Raw genomic sequence first — 19,905 nt, 5'->3', positions numbered from 1 at the left:
AAGATGCTCCTCTCACCCCTATCATTAAGGAAATTACAAGTGTTTTAGGAGGTCTGTGCCAGGAATGAGGGGCAGAGACCAGATACATATTTCTTATTATTTTGCACCTGGGTTACCCCTGACCCCACCACTACCAGGTATGTCACTGAGAATGGGCTTCAGTCTTCTAAGCCTTGGTTTTCTCATCTTTAAAATGGGCAATAATTTTCACCTTGAGTTGTCGGTGAGGGTTGAATGAGATGATGAAGGTGAACGTGCTTTACAGTCTCTAAATAAATGTGGTTTTGCTATCATGACGATGACAATATTTAGTTTAGCGACAGCAGGTTTAGAATTATTCTTGACAAGTACAGCAAAGACTCTGAGTGTCTTCCTGAGGCTGGTGGATCAAATCCGCCTTTTGCCTGGTGTGGAGGGTCCCTCTGTCACACACACCTTATGCCCATGAGCTGGTAGGAGGAAGTCTAGAACTTTGTCTTGGTTTTGCCAGTTAACTTCAATGTATTCGTTTACACCCCCGTGATCCAACTGTACCTCAATTTTGGATAAGGGTGTGGTTTGGTTAGTTTCTTGAAAAGCATGAGAAATATAAAAATTCTTAAATTGAAACAAATTTGATCATAACAGAAAGGCATTTTAGGAGATGAATCGGAGGAGCTGAGAAAGAGTACTTGGGCCGTGTCTTTTTTCCGCTGCTGCGTCATGCAAGTGGTGCTTGTTCCAGGCACAGCGGCTGGTCCTGCAGAGACAGAAGGCCTGGTGGACACTTCTGGGCTCAGGGAGACACGGCAGTGGGGGGTGTCTGTACCTCCAACCTGAGCTCCCACAGTAAGAGTGCAGTGTGGTTGAGGGAGGTGAGGGCCCCTGCTTGGATCCTGTGTTGCCTTGACAATACCTTCTAAGGCTCAGTGTCTTCATCCAGGGTACATGCATGCCCTGGGAAGAGTCCCTGGGGATGATCTAAGGTACATGAGCCCTTTGGTGGTCTTGGGGAGGAGGGGGATTGAGGAGGCAGGAATATTTGAGAAAAGATAAGCTTCTTTAGCAGTGCTGTCCGATAGAACTTTCTGCATTGCTAGAAATGCTCTAATTCTGCATGTCCAATACAACAGCCACTAGCCACCCTGACCCTTGAGCGCTTTAAATGTGGCGTGTAATTGAAGAACTGAAATTTTAATTTAATTACGTTCCAATAGAATTTAAAACAAATTTTAATTATGAAAATATATATAAAATTTACCATCTTCACTGTTTATAAGGGAGCAGTTCAGTGACATTAAGTATACTCACATTATTATGCACCCATCACCACCACCCATCTCCAGAACTCTCTTCATCTTACAAAACTGACACTCTGTACCGTTAAACAATAACTCCCATTGCTCCCTCTCCCCAGCCCTTGGGAAGCACCATTCTACTTTCTGCCTGCTGTGCCCTTCCTCTGAACTTGACCAGCACATGGCGCTAAATGGCAGTGTGGGTGGCCCTGGGTGTGGGGGCCTTTAGACCCGGTAGGTGCTGGCCCACCTGAAGCTGCAGCCAGAGCCCCATGTGACCCTACAAGGCCTGGCCAGGGTAGGGCTCCCTCTTCTTGTAAGCGCACAGCTGGTCTTGGGGCTTCCCAGCATTTGGAGCCAAAGCAGCAACGTGCAGGACAGATGTGGCAGCAGCTGACCCAGACTGTGCTCCAAGTGAGGCATTTGGTCAGCAGTGAGGACAGCCAGGACCAGGATGGAAGTATTCCCAGCTCCCAAGGCTGGGGGCCAGCCCTGGGCGGACAGTCTGTCCCCTGAGGGAGGTCACAGAAGCCCTGGGAGGAGGGTCAGGTGGGGGGTCCCGATGGCAAAAGACCTGGGGAATGTGGGCTCCAAGGAGCAGCAGAGGCCAAGGTGTTGGGCCAGGTGTCGGCGTGGCTCAGCCCTGGCAGCTCTAAGCCAGCTTGGTCTCCCTCATCGTTCAGTTATTCTGCTTGCAGGACTCCCTTTGGGGTCTCTTTGTGGCAGACCCTGGGCTGGGACGTGGGTCCTGGTGTGACACCGACATTTCAGGTTCATCAGATATCCACATGCTCCCCTCCCTTCCATTTCCCAGCCTCCCTTGCACCTCATTTTTGGGGCTGTGTGGCTAGTTTTAGCTAACGGCCTGTGTGGAAGGAAATGACATAGGTCGCCTCTTGGCCAAGGCAGTTGAGAGCCAGTGTGTCCACTTCCTCTCTCTCTGTCCTACCACAGTGACCTTGGAAGTCACGTGTCCCAGTAGCTGCAGCCGCAAAATGGGGCAGGGCCGCCCAACCTGCATAAGCCTGTGATGTGTGCAAGGAAACACACACCAGCCTTTACTGTATTAAGCCACTGAAATGTGGTAGATTCTCTGTTAACTGCAACACAGCCCATCCTATTCTAATACACACAGCTCCTGTCCATACAGTACAATCAGCAAATATTTACTGGGCATCAACTCTATGTCAGCCGCGAAATAGGGCCAATGTGGGGAACAAGGGGCCCAAGTAAGAGGGGAAGTTGGAGGCAAGGAAGGCCAGTCAATAGAGGAACTTGGATGTGACTCTAAGGGCAGTAGGAAATTGCTAGAGGTGCTACTTCCTTCCAACATTAATGGGCAAGACATTTAATGCCCATTTTTTCATAGGAAAATGGGAATTAATCCATCCCTCTTTCCACCTCAGACTCTCGAGGGTCAGAAGGGTTGGAAATATTTGCTGAGCATTTCGAGAGAGCCACCTGGATGTAGAAGGGGTCTCATGGTGTTCAGAACCCTCCCACAAACCCATTCAAGCACCTCTTTCGAGGTCCAGTTTCCTTCTTTTCTTCCTCAAGTCTAGAAAAGTAACATTCTTTGTTTATTAAAATATGCTATATTTAACATGTACCATATACTATTTATGATGGAAAACTAGAATATATTCATATAGGTTTGTGAATGTTTTCTCCTATCAATTATTGCCTAGTACTTCATTTTAACGATGGCATAACATTGCACCACGTGACTGTAGCATACTTTTTAGGTAATTGATTATTTATATTACTCATGTAACAAAATTTATTTCCCTTTTAGATGTTAGTTTGGCCACTAATAGTAATGAATATCATTATAGCTGAAACTATTACTCATCTTTACTATTTCCTTAAACTAAGTTCCTAAAAGTACAATTCTTGGTCCACAGTTATGTGCAGTTTAAAGTTTTCTGTGTCAGAAAGCTTTCTGTTCATTTTCACCTATTCATGTTCCATTGAGTAAATGCCCATCTCCTCACCTCTTCACACCACCAAATCCTTTTTAGCTTTGGCAGTTTGATAGCTACAACAGGGATATACTTTTGTTGTAAGTTGTAGGTATTTGATGGTAAGGAGGTCCCATTTAAATATATATATATATATATATTTTTTAAAACAGTGATCATCTTATATTTTTATGATTGGCCTATTCATGTTTTTTATTCCACTGGGACTTTAGCTTCTTTTGTGTTAATCTGAAGAACTGTTATATTAAAATAGGTTAATTTTTTGTCGGATGTTTGTGTGGGAAATGTTTTCCCCAGTTTTGTTGTTTGCCTTTTGTTGTATTTTGTTTGGGGTTGGTTGGTTGACGGCTTACATTTTTGTGTGTAGTCATGTCCTGAGATCTTTTCCTCCCTGGTTTTTCCCTTGGGGGCTGTCTTTGGCATTTCATGCCCTCTCCAGAAGTTAATCTTCTTGGAGTTTCTTTCTGTTTGCCCCCAACAGTGACTCCCATGGCCTGTTGTCAGCAGCATCATTTCCCAAACCCCAGTCCTCACTGACCACCTGACGATTCTTGCTGTGCATTCAGCTGCGGCAACCCCACACCCAGAATGTCTCCTGGGTACAAAACTCCCGGGGCCAAGTGCAAACTGAAAATGTGGTTCTCTTATTCAAAGAGCAGGAAAAAGTGTCATAAGACGTACCTATACAAAGCCTTTTCCTTTCGTATACAGTCTTTCAACTTGTCAAGATTTTAAAATTTTCTATTTATTATCACTCTAAGCGAAGAAAAATTAGGATTTTTAATTATAATCATGCATTTTACCATTCATCTTTATATTGTACAAGGCCTGTTTTAAATGCAGATATTAGAACATTTAACCAGCATGGGGAATCACCAAAATTAAACAGATTTGTACTTTATGGCTTGTGCCCGAAGGGTGCTGCAGGCTTACCAGAAGTTCAGACAAAGCACCAACCAGACTTAAGAAGGTTGGGAGGAGGAAGACAGGCCCCCCCAGGAGTGGAGCCATGAGGGAGCACTCCCTGAGGGCCCCCGGTCCTGGCCAGTGATGCAGGGCGTGCCCCCGTGGCCTGACAGCTGCCTGTCCTGTCTCCCGACAGCTGCCACTGAAAGAACACAGGGCATCTCCCAGCCCCAACCCAGGTCATGCCCTGCCCCAAGATGCCTCAGGGCACATGTGTCCACCTGACCATCCCTGCACCTGCATGCAGGCCCCTGTAGTGGTCACTGAGTGGGGAGTAGGAAGACAAGAGCCTGTCCTGTGGAAGTGGGACCACGTGTGAGCCAAGGCTTCCCTGTCCCAGCGGATTTCACTCACAAAACACAAATTCAAAGATAAAATAATGAATTTCAAGATGGTAACCACAGAGCGTTAAGCCCAAGTGCAGAGCCCTCTTGGGCGTGGGCCCTGGTCACTCGCCCCTGAACCCAGGAACCTGAGCCTGTGCTTCCTGCCTCAGGCCCCGTTCTTATGGCCCCATCACCATCCTCTACTCATCTGGAGGCTCAGCTCAAACCTACCACCGCTCTCAGCTCTCTGCCCAGATGAAGAAAGCTGGTGCCTTCTGAGCACTGAGGCCAGGCTGTGGGCTGAGGCCTCATCCCTTGGGGTCCTCTGCACTGATTTTTACCTCTCGTACACCATAGCCTTGAGATTGCTGGCAAACCCAGGATGAGGCCCTGTGTCCTGGGCCCAGGGTCCTTTAACCGGGCCAGAGAAGCTGGGACCCCTTGGGGAAGGCTGCCGGAGAGCCCCCATCCACATGTTTGAGGGAGGAGGGGTCTCGATCCCACCACCAGTAGGCTGTGAGGATGGAGCGGGGAGCACTGGCAGATGTGCGGCCCCTCCAGCCATGCTGGCTCTTCCAGGGCCCATGCCCCACACTGCTGCTGGGTCCCGCCTTGGTCCCCTACTTAGGTGTGCCTCTCCAGCGCTGGCCTCCCCCTGCCGCCCTCCCGTTCCTGCTCCTCCCGAGTCTTCAGCTGTGGCTCATCTTCTGACCTTCACCAGGCTCAGCCCTGAGGACAAGGAACTCCCCCCTGCCCAGGCCACCCTCTGCACTGGGAACTGCGGTCCTGTTGACCCCTCTTCCTTGGAAACGGGCTTCCTGCCTAGCCTGGAGCTCCCAGGCTGGGAGGCAGTCAACACTCCTGAATGTGCCTGCTGCTGACTCTGGTGCCAGCCCTTGAGCTAGTCTGTGCTTTCAAACTCAGTGCTGTGGCAGTGCAAGCCTGGCACCCCAAGGAGCCATGCAGTGACGCAGCCCTCATGTTCGCGGCACCTCCAGTTGCCTTGTCAGGTGTGGACAGTGGGTCTTCTCTGGGCTCAGGTGAATGGGAGGCCAGGGAGGAATGCCTTCGGGGAAGACTCGAGAGCCATTATTAAAGTAAAATGTTTACAAATGCACTTTAAAAAGTAAAACCTATTCATGCCAAGACTTCAAGAAATATAAAACTTAGGCACAAGACTAGTGCTTCCCATATGGCTTATAGCATTTAACTAAAGCATTAATTTCAATCCTACACTTCCCTGAGCAACCAAAGGCCTTGGAGGTTGCTCGGGCTCTCAGGATCCATAGAGACCTAGCACTGCTGCCTGACTGAGCTGCTGGTCCGCTTGCACTCCTTCTAGATGTGAGACAGGCCAGTGTGTTGGGTGATGACCTGCCCCAGAAGACGGCTCTTTGCTCGTGGGAGCACGTCCTCTCAGCAGGCCTGCCAGAGGCTGCTGAGGCCACGGTACAGATGTGAGGTGTCTCCCCCTAAAGTGCCACTTTTTCCGAATGGCAAGCATTTTAAAACATCAATTTTATATGAAAGTAAACTGGGACATATTACTGAGTTAAAGCAAAATTCGCCTGAAGTTTTCAAGATAAACTGGAGCATCTAAAGCAGGGTTGCCAAAACTATAGCCCAAATCCAGCCCATCATCTGTTTTTGAAAATAAAGTTTTATTGGGACGTGGCCATGACATTCATTTATGAATTGTCTATGGCTGCTTTTGTACTACAATGGTGGAGCTGAGTAGTTGGGACAGAGACCACACGGCCCACAAAACCACTATCTGGGTCTCAAGAAGTGTTCTCTCTCAGGGTGTAAAGAAATCTTCTACTTGCTTAGGGCTCACCTTGAGCTGTGGCCCCAGCGCTTTATAGTTGCATTTGCCTCCCACTGTTGTCAGTGCACACGGGCATACGTGTTAGGGAAGCACTGGGTGTAGAATGAGGACCAGCTTTGGAGTCAGAAGCAGTTGCATCCTAATCCTGGCTTTTACCTACCTGGCAAAGTTCCCGCCTTGCCCTAAACTTGGTTTCTTCATCTTTAAACCTCCCGCACACTCTGATCCATAAAGACTGGCACACTCACTGACGAGAGGTACCCCCGGGAGACAAGCTCCCTCTCTCCCTCTTCAGGCCTCTGAGCCCCGGCAGCTAGAGCAACCCTTTCTTGCTGGCCATTGCAGGAACCTCACACGTGAGCTGAGCTCCACCCTCTGCCTGCTCAGACCCCAGCCCACCCCCACCCCAGCTTTGCCAGCTGAATGGGTCTGTGAGGTCACTTTGAGGATTCTTTTTAAAGCAACTGAGTGAGCATTTTAAAACAACATAGTAGGAGGAGCAAGATTTCTGGGTCAGCAGATCTGCCTCTCCCACTGGGCTAATTGCTCAGGTTCTGGAAGAATTTCTGCCCTCACCCCCACCCCAAGCATCTCTTCTGTCAGGGGCAGACACACTCCTTAGGCTCATGGAGAACATGGGATCCAAAGGGGCTTCTGAGCTTTCAGAGCCGAGGCCATACCCTTTGACCCTTCTTAGTGTGGGATCAATCCTCTGTACAGTATGTTCTTAAACATTTTTTGTTGAATGATTTCTGTCTGTGCCAGGATTCAGATATTTTCCCTCTTTTCTTTTCTAATTTAATCCAGAAATTGGCCTGGGCTCACCAAAGCCTTGCCAGGATTTGCAAACAATCAGAGGCACATGGGCTCCAGTTCTCATCAACTTCCAAGAATGCTGGGGACACGTGGTGATGGTGGGGAAGGCAGTGACAGGACAGGAATGTTTTCTGCTCTCTCGGGGGTGATCTTGTGAACTGGCCACAGAGCTGCAAACCCGCCAGGGGGAAAGCGCAGACCCAAGTCCCATTCACGTGTCTCTGGCTCTGGTTCCTGGGGAAGAGAAAAACATCTCTGAAACTGGACACTAAAACTTGGTTCCCTTAAGCTGAAGGGAAGCAAGCAGCGCTCCTGGGGCAAGAGAGACACATTTGGGTTTGGGCCTGGCCGTAGCAAAGGATGTGAGGATGCGGAGAAGAAGTTCCCACTGTCATACGGCAGCTCCCCAGGCCCCAGGGTCTGCTGGTTCTGTGGCCACAGCCGGACGTTCCTGGCACTGTTCCTGTTCCTCATGCTTGTCCCGCTGGCCTGAGAGCATGGCCCTGTGTGCCACCAGGAAGTATGACTATCAGGGCCAGCAGTGTGTGAGGCTGATACAGTACTTAGAAGAGGGCAGCGCTCTCAGATGCTGACAGGAGCCAGGCAGGAGGCCTAATCAGGGTGTCCAGGCTGTGGACAATAGGGAGTGGTGGGGACTGGGGCGACAGGAGAGGCTACACCTCTGGAGATCCCCTCCTGAGTTCCATTCACTTGTGGTCATTTAGGAATAAACAGGCACACTCTTGTGAGCTCCCCACCCCACCCCGCCGAGAAGCTGGAAATCCAGCTTTTACAGGAAATCTAATTACTTTTCAACGTTGGCAACAAATTGAAATTAAGACCTCACACTGCACTAGTGAATCAGAACATGACTGGCCGGTCAGCGGGTGGATTGTTCCTTCAGGCCTAGAAGAAAGGAAGCGACTGCCTGCCCTACCCTGCTGTATGCCGGGATGGGGGATAATTAGTGCCACCTCCTAGGGCTGTTGTGAGCATGGCTTGAGTTAAACACCAGAAAAGTGCTTAGTGGCACTCTGGGCACATGGAGAGCATGCCTCAAGTGTGAGCTGTCCCTGGTCATGTATTCGCTCCTTGGGCGCTCTCAGAACCCTGGTCTAAATGGGCCCCACTCTGGGCACTGGGGTGCAGAAGCAGGCAGTCGTGTTCCTGTGCTCAGAGAGATTGGAACATGGGAGGGGTGGGGAGCAGGGCAAGGAATACGTAATTTCATCCTGGTTAATATGCCTGCTGATCATGCAAGTACCACAGGGTCACAGGGAAGGGTGCCCCAGACGAGGGCCCCTTGCGCTGCCCCTAATGCAGAGGCAGAGTTGACCAGGAGGGGAGCATGGTGTAAAGGCTCAGCGGCATCTCCACATCACAGTGCAAGGTTGGGCCCGACTGGAGTGTAGGGTGCTTGGGGAGTGGCAGGAATGAGGTTGGCAAAGCCTTCTGTGCCAGGCTAAGGGGCTTGGGATCCACCAACATACTGTCAGGGGAGTCATGAGTTTGCTTTGGGGTCTAAAGAGACAGAAACATCTCTCTTAGGGAGTTTGGGGTTCATGCGTTTTACTATTGGAAATGCCTCTCCCTATGGCCTAAGAGGCTGAGTTTTCACACATGCTGGCCCCAGGCAAGGAGGCACTTATATGATGGCTCTACGTTGCCCCGGTGGCCCTGTGAGGTTCCCTTTCCTGGGTAAGGTCACTGAGGCTCAGAGAGGCTGGGTGGCACAGGTAGGGTGTGGAAGATGAGATTCCCATACTTGTGTGGCCTGGGTGCGAGTCCTCTCCCCGCTGCCCACGGCCCCGACTGTCTTTTCCATCTATGACTTTCCTGGCTCTTCCCCTTGGCTTCTTCATCTGTTGTGTCTTCCTGTTCTCTCTAGGGTTGCTCACCTACCCACCCACTCATTCACTTAGTGCATGTCTCTAGAACACCTGCTATGTGCCAGACAACAGTTCTAGGTGCAGAGAATGTCGTGTTAGCAGGCCTGATGCCCTGCCTGCATGAAGTCACATTCCAGTGGGGATGGGGGTGGACAGTAGATGCCCCCTCCTCCCAGGGATGATGATGCAAGCGGAGAACGTTCTGCTGGGGGGAGCCGAGGCCTGTCCTTACCTCTGCCTCTTCTTCCCTGAAGTGTGCAGCACTCTCCTGCCCCCTGGACTCCCCCACACCTCCCTCCCCACTCTGGGAGGCCCCCTGACAGCTGATGAGGGAAGCCTCAGAGCAGCCTGTCCTTGGCCTCCCTGGGGAGCTGGCAGTTGTCAAAGCAGGAGTGAGAGTCCCCCCCCGAACGAGGAGGGCCGGGTAGTGTCGCTCCTTGGTGACAGCTCTGGGCAGCTGCAGAGCTTGTCTCCCACAAGCTCCAGCAAGGTGACAGCCGAGCCAGAAGAGCAGAGAGCACCACTTCCCATCTGGCTGTCCCTCCCATCCAGGTTCCTCCTTGGCTGCCCCCTGTGCTGCAGGAGTTGTAGCTGAGTGACCCTTGAGTTCTCCTCCACTGCCCAGGGGGCCCTTCGTTGGCATGTCTCAGGGGGGTTAGGGGTTCACACAAAGATGCCAGAAATTTAATGTCAGATCCAGAGGGTCTACTTACCTGGTTTTGCATGTTCAGCACCTGGCGACGAGCCAGGCACAGAGTAGGTGTTGAGGAAATGTCTTGTGAATGAACAAATCAATGAGTAAATGAATTCTCATAGAGTGACTGTGGTCCCACCGACTCCCATAAAAAATAGGCTCTATCTGGGACTTCCCTGGTGGTCCAGTGTGTAAGACTCCGTACTCCCAATGCAGGGGGCCCAGGTTCAGTCCCCGGTCAGGGAACTAGATCCCACGTGCATGCTACAACTAAGAGCCCACATGCTGCAACTAAAAGATCCCGCATGCCGCAACTCAGACCCGGTGCAGCCAAAATAATAAATAAATAAATATTTTTTTAAAAAATAGGCTTTATCTGTCCGTGAAAAAGAAGTACCAGTAGCATAAGTGTTCTTGTCCCTTCTTCCTTGATGCTCAAGGCTGTTTGTCTCCACCATAGATGCTGGAAGTTTGAATCACCACGTCGTAGGAATGTACAGTTTTAATTTCAGCAGATTTGCCAAATTGCTCCCCAGAGCCCTTTGCCCTGGTTCCCACGCATGCTCACATGGGTGAATCTCCCAGTTTCTCTGAGCCTCTGTTCCCCAGTAGGTAAACAGGGGTAGTAATGCTCACTTGCAGGGTGCAGGAGGTGAAAGGTAGTGCTGTGAGGAGGCACCTGGCACAGGTCTGGGAAGGTCAGAGCTGACCAACGAGGTGCAGCCGTTGTTCCTTCATCCACGACATCTGCCAAACCAGCCCAGCTCTTGTCCTCGAGAAGCTTGGCTCTCTTGGGGACACACTGGCTTGCCTTAGCGCAGCCAGAAGGACAAGGGCCTGGCTGGGGAGGTCAGAGCCGAGGTGAGCCTTGAGCTGATTGACCACAAGTTGGCACTTCCGAAGTGGACAAGGTGGGGAGGGTGCAATTCTGTGTAGACCTTCAGCGTGTCCTGGGAATGGGAGGCCTGGAGTGGGACAGACATGGGGATGCAGGGCAGGGAGGCCTCGGAGGGTAGAGCTGGCCAGAACGGGGGAGCTTGAATTGATCCTGAAGCTTTGGGAGCCAGCTGGGTTCTAAGCATTGAGGGTGCAACAGCTAAGGATGCAGAAGAGCCCCCAGCTCTCAGTGGGCACAGACAGGTCCAGTGGAGGGAGGTGGCAGTCAGCAGACTAACAAACAAATGGAGGGATATGAGGCCATGATGGTGCAGCAGAGAGAACGGCCTGGAGGATCCTCGAGCAGCAGCCAGGTGAGCCCAGCAAGCTCTGGGGGGATGTCCACCGTACATGCAGAGTGAGTGGGAGGCAGCCAGCTGCGGGGGTGGGGCAGTCCTCATGCCCCTCCCCACCTTAGCCTAGCAATGAGACGGGCCTTGTGGGCTCCCATGGCCCTTCCGACCCTGAAGTGACCTGGGGCAGGTACTTGCGTGTCCAAGAACTCAGCCCTTCTGCCTTTGGTTCTGGGCTCCCTGTGTAGCAGGGTATGTTCATCCACCTTCTCAGCTGCCTATTTGTTCTCTTCTTCCACGTTTCCGGGCGCCTGTTCCCAGCCTGGGCCCAGGTGGTTAACACACCCTGCCCGGGGACAGAGGCTGGCAAAGACAGTGCAGCTGCTCAAACAGAATCTCGTGGTGCGAGGGGCCATGTGCTGCACGCAGGACAGGAGTGTTTCCCACTGTGTTCCGAGGTGACTCCTTACATTCTGGGTGTTAGGAATAGTGCCGAGGGATTTCACTGTGGAGGAGGGATATATTCGTGGCAGACAACTCTGGCAGTGAGCTGTGATGCTGCAAGGAGGGTTGCTCTGAAGCTTGCGAAGTTTTCTGGGAGGCTCACCTTTCCTGGTGAGCCCCTTGCCTTTGCCAAAGGCACAGGTGACAGTGTGAACGGTCAGGGTTTCCTTAGTCTCTTCTGTGTCAGTGCCTGGTAGGCAGGATCCCTCCCTTCTTCCTCATCACGTGGGGGACCCTGGGGCCCTAGTGGCAGTGGGGAGAGGCTGGCCTGAGTCCTCGCCATTTTTGCTGTCAGGTCTGGCCCCAGACTCTTTACCTGGACTGCTCCGGTATGCTGAGCCCCACCTGGTCCAGGTCTGGTGCCGTGATGACCCATCCAGTCTGAAGCCTCTCCCACCCTGACCAGCGTAGGCAGGAGCTCCTGGAGCCCACACACACCTCTCAGGGGCTGGGGCTGGGGGTGTTCCAGGCCAGTTTACTCCCAGGAGACCCTCCCGTTTCTCACCTCCTGCTAGAGCCACCTTGGGAGGGGACTCTGCTCTTGCAATGTGGTCTCATCTTAGGGTCCAAGTGGGGAGCAGGACCCGTAGCTCTCAGGATCTGTGTTTGACCCTAAAGGTGTGTGAGGGGCAGCAGCAGGGGTGGGGGGCCATAACCCTGGATCTGACTTCCTGCCTCCTCCCCTAACCTACATATACCAGGGCAGTTGCTTCTCCCCTGTTCCCCTCCCCAGGGACCTCCCAGGTGCCATGGCCCCCCTCCCCATGGTGGCATTTTCCCTCTTTCTTTCCTTGGGTCACATGGTGATAGGGAAGCAGAAGAATATGAATTATAGGAGGGACGAAAAATCATTGTTTTTTCTAATGACATGCTGGTGCCCAGTTGCTCGCATCACAGGGGTGGGGTCGTGCTCACAGGCTCTGAGACAGGGATGGGGTGGGGGGCCGGGGAGGATGCCATGAGGTGTCGCCACCAGGGGCCTCCCTGAAGTGCTTCCTCTGGAGGAGACTCCAAGCCAGGCCCTCAGGGCTCTGGTCAGGGAGGGCTGAGGAGCTCATGGGTGACATCCCAGTGCTCTCCAGGGCCAGGGCCGCTGCCAACAAGAATCAAGATCCCTGCCTTCTCTCTTCTCCTTCCTGTCTGTGCCCTCCAAACTGGCCTTGGGGGGACGGTGGGCTCTAGCCTTTGGCCTCAGATGAGTTATTCTGTGTCCTGCGGCCTCAGCAGGGTCCGTCCTTCCCTGTTCTGCGGCATTATCCCTTTCTGATGAGTTCTCGGGTGATGAGTGGGAAGGTTGGGCCCCAAGTGGTGGTGTGGCTGTTGGCTACCCTGTGGTGGAGCTGGCAGGGAGAACCCCAGGTCTGGGTCACACACGGATACCTGGTGAGTCCCAGCATGGGCTCTGGAAAACAGCCTGGCTGTGCACTGCAGTCCAGGCAGGCCTTTCCCGGTGGCCCTGAGGAGAGCCCAGGGTGGGCCCAGAGAAAGGACTCAGGGTATTTGACCTTCTGTCATTTGATGACAGCTCTACTGAGTCTGTGCTGTGTGCCTGGGATTTTGCTGGATGCTTTAAATACAGTGTTGAGGTTGGTCCTCCATACAGCCCGAGAGGCTAGAACTATTATTGCCTCCATTTCACAGATAAGGAAGCTGTGGCTCAAACAGGCAAAGTACCAAGCCCAAGTCACAGGGTGAGATGGTGGCCGAGCCCACCCTGGAACCCATGCAACCTGATGAAGTGACGAGGTATGGGCAGCTTCTTGGAAGTAATCAGCGCCAACATGGGCAGCTGTTTAAGGCATCTTTGTTCCTTCATTTGCACAGTAAACATTTGTTGAGCCTCCACCTAGATTCAAGGCACCTACTTGCCTGGGGCTGGAGGAGCCCGTCCCCACCCTGGGGACCTGCAGAGATGTCCCCAGGCCCAGGAGAGTGTGGCCTCATGCAGGATTGGGGACTGAACGGTTTCACCTTCGTGAGAGGAGTCACAGTGGGGGTCCTGGGGGCTGAAGAAGGGGCTCCACCTGCCTCCCATTTTTGTGCACAGTACGTACGACCTCAGTAATTCCTGTCCTGCCCATTTGCATTTCATGACAGTTTGATATTTTGAGCAGAGGCCAGAGTCGTGTTTGTTCTTGCTTTGCCTACGAAGCATTTGCTGAGAAACGAGTGGTAAAGAAGATCTGCAAAGGGAATGTTTATTCTCACAATGAGACTGGGCTTTTGCAGTCCCGTTTATGTGTCATGAGATTCACACGAATGAAAATACTCACTGGAAGCCCGCAGACTTTCTGCCCCAGGTTCTACAGCACTTTCTTCACCTCCACCTCCACCGTGGCAGTCCAAGCCTTCTCCTGTGGGGCTCAGAGAGACCAGCCTTCTTCCCAGTTATGTCAAGGGTTCCTAGAGAAGCCACAAAGAAAAACGGGCTATGTGCCTACCTCCTGAGGCCCCACGACAGACTCCTCCAGACCTGGCTTCTCCCCCCAGGGTGCTCGGGCTCCTTCTTAGTTGCCAAAGCTTGGCTCAAGGGAAGAGGTGGTAACTTTCCTGAAAGTTGGACGTAAGGGTTGGGAACCCAAACAGCCTCTCTGCCCCTGCCTGCCTCAGTAGGAGCCCCACGACCTGGACCAGCCCCTCTGTCCCGACCTGTCCCTCCACCCTGGTAGGGGAGAAAGTCACCTCTGCCCAGCAGCCTCAGGGCACCTGCCAGGGCTCAGTGGTTGCCCAGGGTAGAACTCTGCCACAAAGAAAGCAAACTTTTACATTATCATGCAGAGCTTGTGTCCTTCCTTATTGTCTATTCCAGAACACAAACTTGGCTGCATCTTTGCATAAGCAAAAGGCGCATTACGATGTATTTCCCCAAACAAGAGAGCTCTTGGCCTCTCTCTGCACAGAGAAGGGCTGCGGCTTTGAACCTTTCCCCAAGGTTTAAAGATTCCAGGATCAATTTCTCAGACAGGGCTCAAGGACGTTGTCCCTGCTTCCCCTCCTCCTGCGGTCTCAGCAGAGGTGAGCACACAGGCCTCGGGAGGGCAGGTGGGGGTGGGGAGGCACTTGGGCACTTAGCTGGGTCTTTGATCATTACAGGGCATCATGCACCCTGCTGCTGTCACACACTTTGCCCATTTCCTCTTGTTTCACGTTTACCAACGTTATTCACTCATTCACGCATTCAGAACTCTTTACTGAGCACCTACTGTGTGCTTGACACTGCTAGGGACACAGCAGTGACTGAGGAGGAGGGGTGCCTCCACATCAAGTGCATAGTCCAGTCTGGGAGCAACTACTTTAAGGGCTCACTTTGAACAGGGGACAGTCGTGCTGGGGGAGGAGGATGAGAAACCAGAGGGCACTGCAAGTGCAAAGGCCCTGAGGTAGGGATGGGCTCCCTGCGTAAGGAGCTCACAGGTCAGTGACTGGACCATGGTGAGCGAGGCGAGGGCAACCTGAGAAGAGGGAGCAGGGCTTTGATTTTATCCCAGTTGCAGTGGGAAGGCCCTGTGGTGGCGGTAGGGGGAGGGTAACTGCCCTCCTCCTTTGAAATACATCGATTGCTCTTTGTTTTTTCAAATGCTCTTGTATGGGAAGCAGCCGCATAGCACAGGGAGATCAGCTCGGTGCTTTGTGACCGCCTGGAGGGGTGGGATAGGGAGGGTGGGAGGGAGGGAGATGCAAGAGGGAAGAGATATGGGAATATATGTATATGTAAAACTGATTCACTTTGTTATAAAGCAGAAACTAACACACCATTGTAAAGCAATTATACTCCAATAAAGATGTAAAAAAAAAAAAAAAAAAGAATCCGCCTGCCAGTGCGGAGGGCACAGGTTCGATCACTGGTCCAGAAAGATTCCATGTGCCACGAAGCAACTAAGCCCGTGCGCCACAAAAAAAAAAAAATTCAGAGGCTGGAGAGGGAACTCCAGGTATGAACCATAGCACAAGCAGCAGGAGAGGGCAGCTGGCTTCCGAGAAGGCAGAGCTGTCAGAAGTGAGGGTTCCTGGAGGAAAGTAGCTGAAGTGGAGCTCAGAGAAGCCAGCCAGGGCCAGCTTAGAGAGGGCCCCAAGTGCCAGGCTGAGGGCTGAGGCCTGTTTCTGAAGGCACCGGGGAGCCATTGAGGGTTTCAGGCAGAGGAAGCAGGAGGTCAGACCTTTTCTGAGTGGTGACCATCGTGAAGAATGACCGTGGGGGAGACACGAGGTGGGAAGGTGCTGCTTCCTTGTCTACCTGTGGAGGAGATGGAATGGGAGTCAAGGGACGGGAGGGGGGGAGTTGGGAGGGAGATGTTTGGAAGCTGCCTTCTGTCTTTGTGGCTCTTTGTGCCATGTCTGTTAGCTCTCTGCTTGGCGGAAATGTTGTAGCTGTGTCCCTATTATGGAGGCAAGTGTTTTACTGGGCATCTTACTTATTCCCGGGGGTCTCTACACCACAGCGGGCCCTGCTGGCTTCTGGCCTCACCGGCAGCACCTGTGGAGAGTGGGATGCAGCTGGCCTCAGGGGGCTATGGCAATTTCACAGCCCCCTGAAAAGTTGGTGTGGCCCTGGCGGGGCAGGGCAGGGCCCACTCCTCAGCAGAGCCAGCCTCCTCCATGGCCCACAAGCCCTGCATTCTGCCCTTTCTGTTCCTGATGAGTCGCAACGTGGGGATTGGGAGCCAGACACTGGAGGGGAACCCGTTTCCAGGTGGGGGGATTCTGCCACACCACCGTAATGAGCAAGAAGACGTCCCAGGCCACCTGGTCACTGTGGGGGTCCCACCCGCTTGGGAGGGGGCTGCAGGGGGCCGGGCCTCAGGTGAGGCCACCGGGAGGGCTTGTGAGTGGGAATCCAGGTTGGGAACCACCCAGAAGGTCCAGCAGTTGCCAAGAGGTGCCTGTGCTGTAGGGCGAGGCTGGGGCACACCCAGCTGGAAGCCCTTCCTCCCTAAGAGGAGCAAACTGTGTGCAGCTGTGTCCCTGTGTGGAAGGGCAGAGGCTTCCTAGGAGAAAACAGTGAAAGGTGCACCACAGTGGAAGGCTACCAGGGAGGGCGGGGCTGGGGCATCTCGAGAGCAGGCCTGGCCTCTTTGCTGGCTATCTGCTGGGTGTGCTCCAGACGTGCCTTTTCTAGTTCCTCAGTAGTCTCGGAGGCCCAGTTGGTCTCTGAGGGCAGAGTCAGGGTGCCCAGCCCGATTGACAGGAGCTGGTGGCTGATGGGCAGCTCAGAAGACAGTGCTTCCCCAGCTGGGCCCTCGCTCAGCAGCCTGACACCCCCTGGCTCTGACTGCCTGGCCCTCACCCCCAGCAGGAGGTGGGCCTCTGCCTCGCAGAGTCCAGCGCCTGGTGGTGGGGATCCTAGGGTTCTGGCGCCCTCCTGTCTCTCGAATCAGGAGTCAGGGTCAGACCTGTCCAGCATCCAAGAAGGACACAAGACCCCTTACCCGAGATGAGAGTGGCTGCCATCGGCCCCAGTGGTGGGACCAGGAGAACAGGAGGATCCTGGGCCCCGATGGGCAGGGTCTGGGCCAGGAACTGAGAAGAAGCCCTGCATCTCCTTCCTCCCTTGGGGACCAGCCTCAGCTTCCTCATCTCTCAGGAGGGGCTGACACCCCTCCTTCTGGCCTCAAAGGGCTGTTGGGAGCATAAAATGAGGTAATTCTTTGAACTCAGCCCTGAATTCCTTCCAGATAACAATCTATCCTGCCACTGTCCCTGGATGCCCTAGGCATAGCTGGGAGCCGGACTCCATTTCAGCTCTCTGAAGCCACCCCTCCTTGACAAGAACCTGTCCCCTCCCAGGTCCCAGAGAGCAGGTTTAAGCTCTCTCTGTTTTCATCTTCTTCCCAAACATCGGGGCTGTTTTTACCCTCTCTGCCCCGCCCCGGCCCCCCACTCGAAGCATGACCTAGGAGTCAGAGTTGAAGGGAGTAAAGTGAAGCTGGCCATTCACTCCTGTCTCTCTCCCCTCTCTCCTCTCCTGCCCGCCCTCCCCCAACTCAACCCCAGATGCAGCAGGACCTCCCTGTGTCACTGCCTTCTTCCTTTCTACACCACGACTATCAGTCAAACTCCGTGAGCCAAATCGGCGAGGCTCTGCTTGTGAAAGATAGAGCAATACTGTGGAGACAAAAAAATCCTCTCTCTTAAGAAAAAGTAGTTTTTAAGGGCCGTTGTTTCACTGTGGACCAAAAAGTCTAGTTTGACCCTCAAAAGTGGGCAAGGACCTCCGTGTTTAGGGGGTGTACACCCGGTCACTGTAACCTCATGGGAGGCTGCGGGGCGATATGACTTAGCAGCAGTGACTAATACAGTTTTCCTGTTTTCACCAACATCGTTCCATCATGCATGTGCGGAAGTCTAGTCCTCACAAAGCTTTGTGACATGGGGACCGTCATTCTTGTACAGAAGGGAAGGTCCGGCAGGGGTGAGTTGGCAGAGCCTCCCAGGGCTCACCTTGTCAGCTGCAGGTGCCACCTTGCTGGTAGGTGGCTCTCAGTGCCAGCGTCCACCCTCTCCAGACTCATGCACCAAGTCACAGTGACCATCCCGTAGGGCTATCAGTCGTCCCTTCCCTGCAGGAAAGCCAGGTCAGGGCAGAGAAGCAAATTATAATTGGAAGGTAGATTTGTGGGCAGGAGGCTTCCGGCAGGGACCGCACTTAGGGCTGGCTGGTGGCCTCCCTGGACCCCACCGTGCACATTAGCTCTGCCTTCCCATTGGTGCCGTCTCAACACACAGCAACGGTGACAGGAGCCATGAGGCTCCTTGTCTAGCATGCCCCATGTGCCTGCCTGTCCCATCCATCACGAATTGATTTTCCTTGCTAACGCTCAGATTTCCCAAAGGGTTTTCCTACTGTTTATAGGTAGCAATTACCATTGCTCAGATAGAGATTCTAAAAGCTGGGATTCAGGGGGAGGATGGCACTGGCCTGAGATGACAGAGTGGGCTCTGGGAGGCACGCTTGGTGGGGTCTGCCCTCACAAAGGGTAGGTCAGCAGCCTGTGGGCTCGGTCTGCATACAGGGAGGGGTTGCATGGCCAGTTCGTGCCTCTCCACTGAGTGATGGCATGAGTGGATCCGTTCTTTTGACGAGTGTGTCCTGAGTATCTGCTGTGTGCTGCTACGTCCTGGGTGCTGGAGACATGCTGGGAAAATACAGGTGGCCATGCAACTCACAGTCCCTTTGGGGACACAGAGAGCTCAGGAAGCAATGGACCCTGGTGCTGGCTGGGAAGCAGATCAGACCTGGGGGCCCTTCCAGGAGGAAGCAGCCACGAGGTTGGGCCTCCGGAAGAGTAGGGTTTTGTCAGGAAGCGAACGAATGAAGTGGGTGGCAATGAGGCGGCCGTTTCAGGTAAGATCCCGAGAGCGCGTGAGGGTGGGAAGGAAGGCTTTGTCGGCCCTGAGCCAGGGTTAACCTGACTAGTGTTTCCAGAAATTCATGCTGGCTGTGCTGTGGGGAAGGAAGGGTTCCTCACCTTTCTTGTGCAGTGGACCCCTTTGACATCTGGTGAGGCCCCTGGGCACCTGCACCAATAATGTTTGTAAATGTAAAATATTAAATACATGATAATAAAAGAGTAAAGAAATACAAATGAAGCCAATAGTATGAGTCGCAGTTATCAAAACAGAACACAATTTTGTGATATAGCAATATCTGTTCTTAATTAAGACATTAAAAATTAGATCTGTTGGTGTGTCTAGAATGACCCCCCTTTCCAAGTTGTGATGAATGTAGACGACATTTCACAACCACCAGCAGCAACTGAGGAGTGATTTCTGCCAGTGACAGTCCCGGCATTGCCCCTGCCACTGGGGTTTGTGGCCTGCGTTCTCCCTGAAGGAAAGGCCATGTTGCATTTACAGTGGTCAGTGTCCCCATCCCAGTGTAGGCTCCAGGTGGAGAATCCCTGAGTTGGTGGGAGGGGCTGCTGAGGAGGGAGTGGCAATATCCTGGCAGGGGTTAGAGGGAAAGGAAGGGATGGATTCAGAGTTGGTGGTGATGCCTGGGTATAAAGTGTGGCAAAGAGGAAGGAGTGGGGCTGGGTCCCAGGGTTCTGGCCTGGGGCCTAGCTGGGTGGTGATGCCATTTGCAAAGCCAGAGCTCGTCCTTGGGCCTGTGGTTTCTGCTGACACGTCCCTGGTTGTCTTTCAGGTCAATGAAATTTATCACGATGAGTCCTTGGGGGCCCACATCAATGTCGTCCTGGTGCGGATAATCCTGCTGAGCTACGGGAAGGTGAGTGGGCACTGCAGGCTGGTGCCTTCCGGACACACCAGAGCCCCCGCCTCTGTGGGATGGATGGGGCCCTCCAGTGAGGTGCAGGCCTCCTTTGTGTTGGCCAAAACCACCCTACCTCTCCCTGGCTGCCCTGTGGTTCCTACAGGAAACAAGGAGCTTGTGAG

The 19,905-nt window shown here is 53.1% G+C and overlaps 1 protein-coding gene across 3 annotated transcripts in view; it reads left to right on the top strand.

Moving 5' to 3' along the window:
• The window catches only part of ADAMTS2 (ADAM metallopeptidase with thrombospondin type 1 motif 2), a 247,008-nt gene that overhangs the window by 155,398 nt on the left and 71,705 nt on the right, over positions 1–19,905 (top strand). For all 3 annotated transcript variants that reach the window (XM_012538326.3, XM_049708447.1, XM_049708446.1), the window contains one exon: positions 19,655–19,738. In XM_012538326.3, coding sequence (XP_012393780.2) covers positions 19,655–19,738 — 84 coding nt within the window. The remainder of the gene's footprint in view (positions 1–19,654; positions 19,739–19,905) is intronic.

Source organism: Orcinus orca, chromosome 3 (genome assembly GCF_937001465.1).
Source record: "Orcinus orca chromosome 3, mOrcOrc1.1, whole genome shotgun sequence".
In the NCBI taxonomy this organism is placed as follows: Eukaryota; Metazoa; Chordata; class Mammalia; order Artiodactyla; family Delphinidae; genus Orcinus; species Orcinus orca.
The sequence above is the reverse complement of the archived record's forward strand: the minus strand, read 5'-3'. Positions and strand labels throughout refer to the sequence as shown.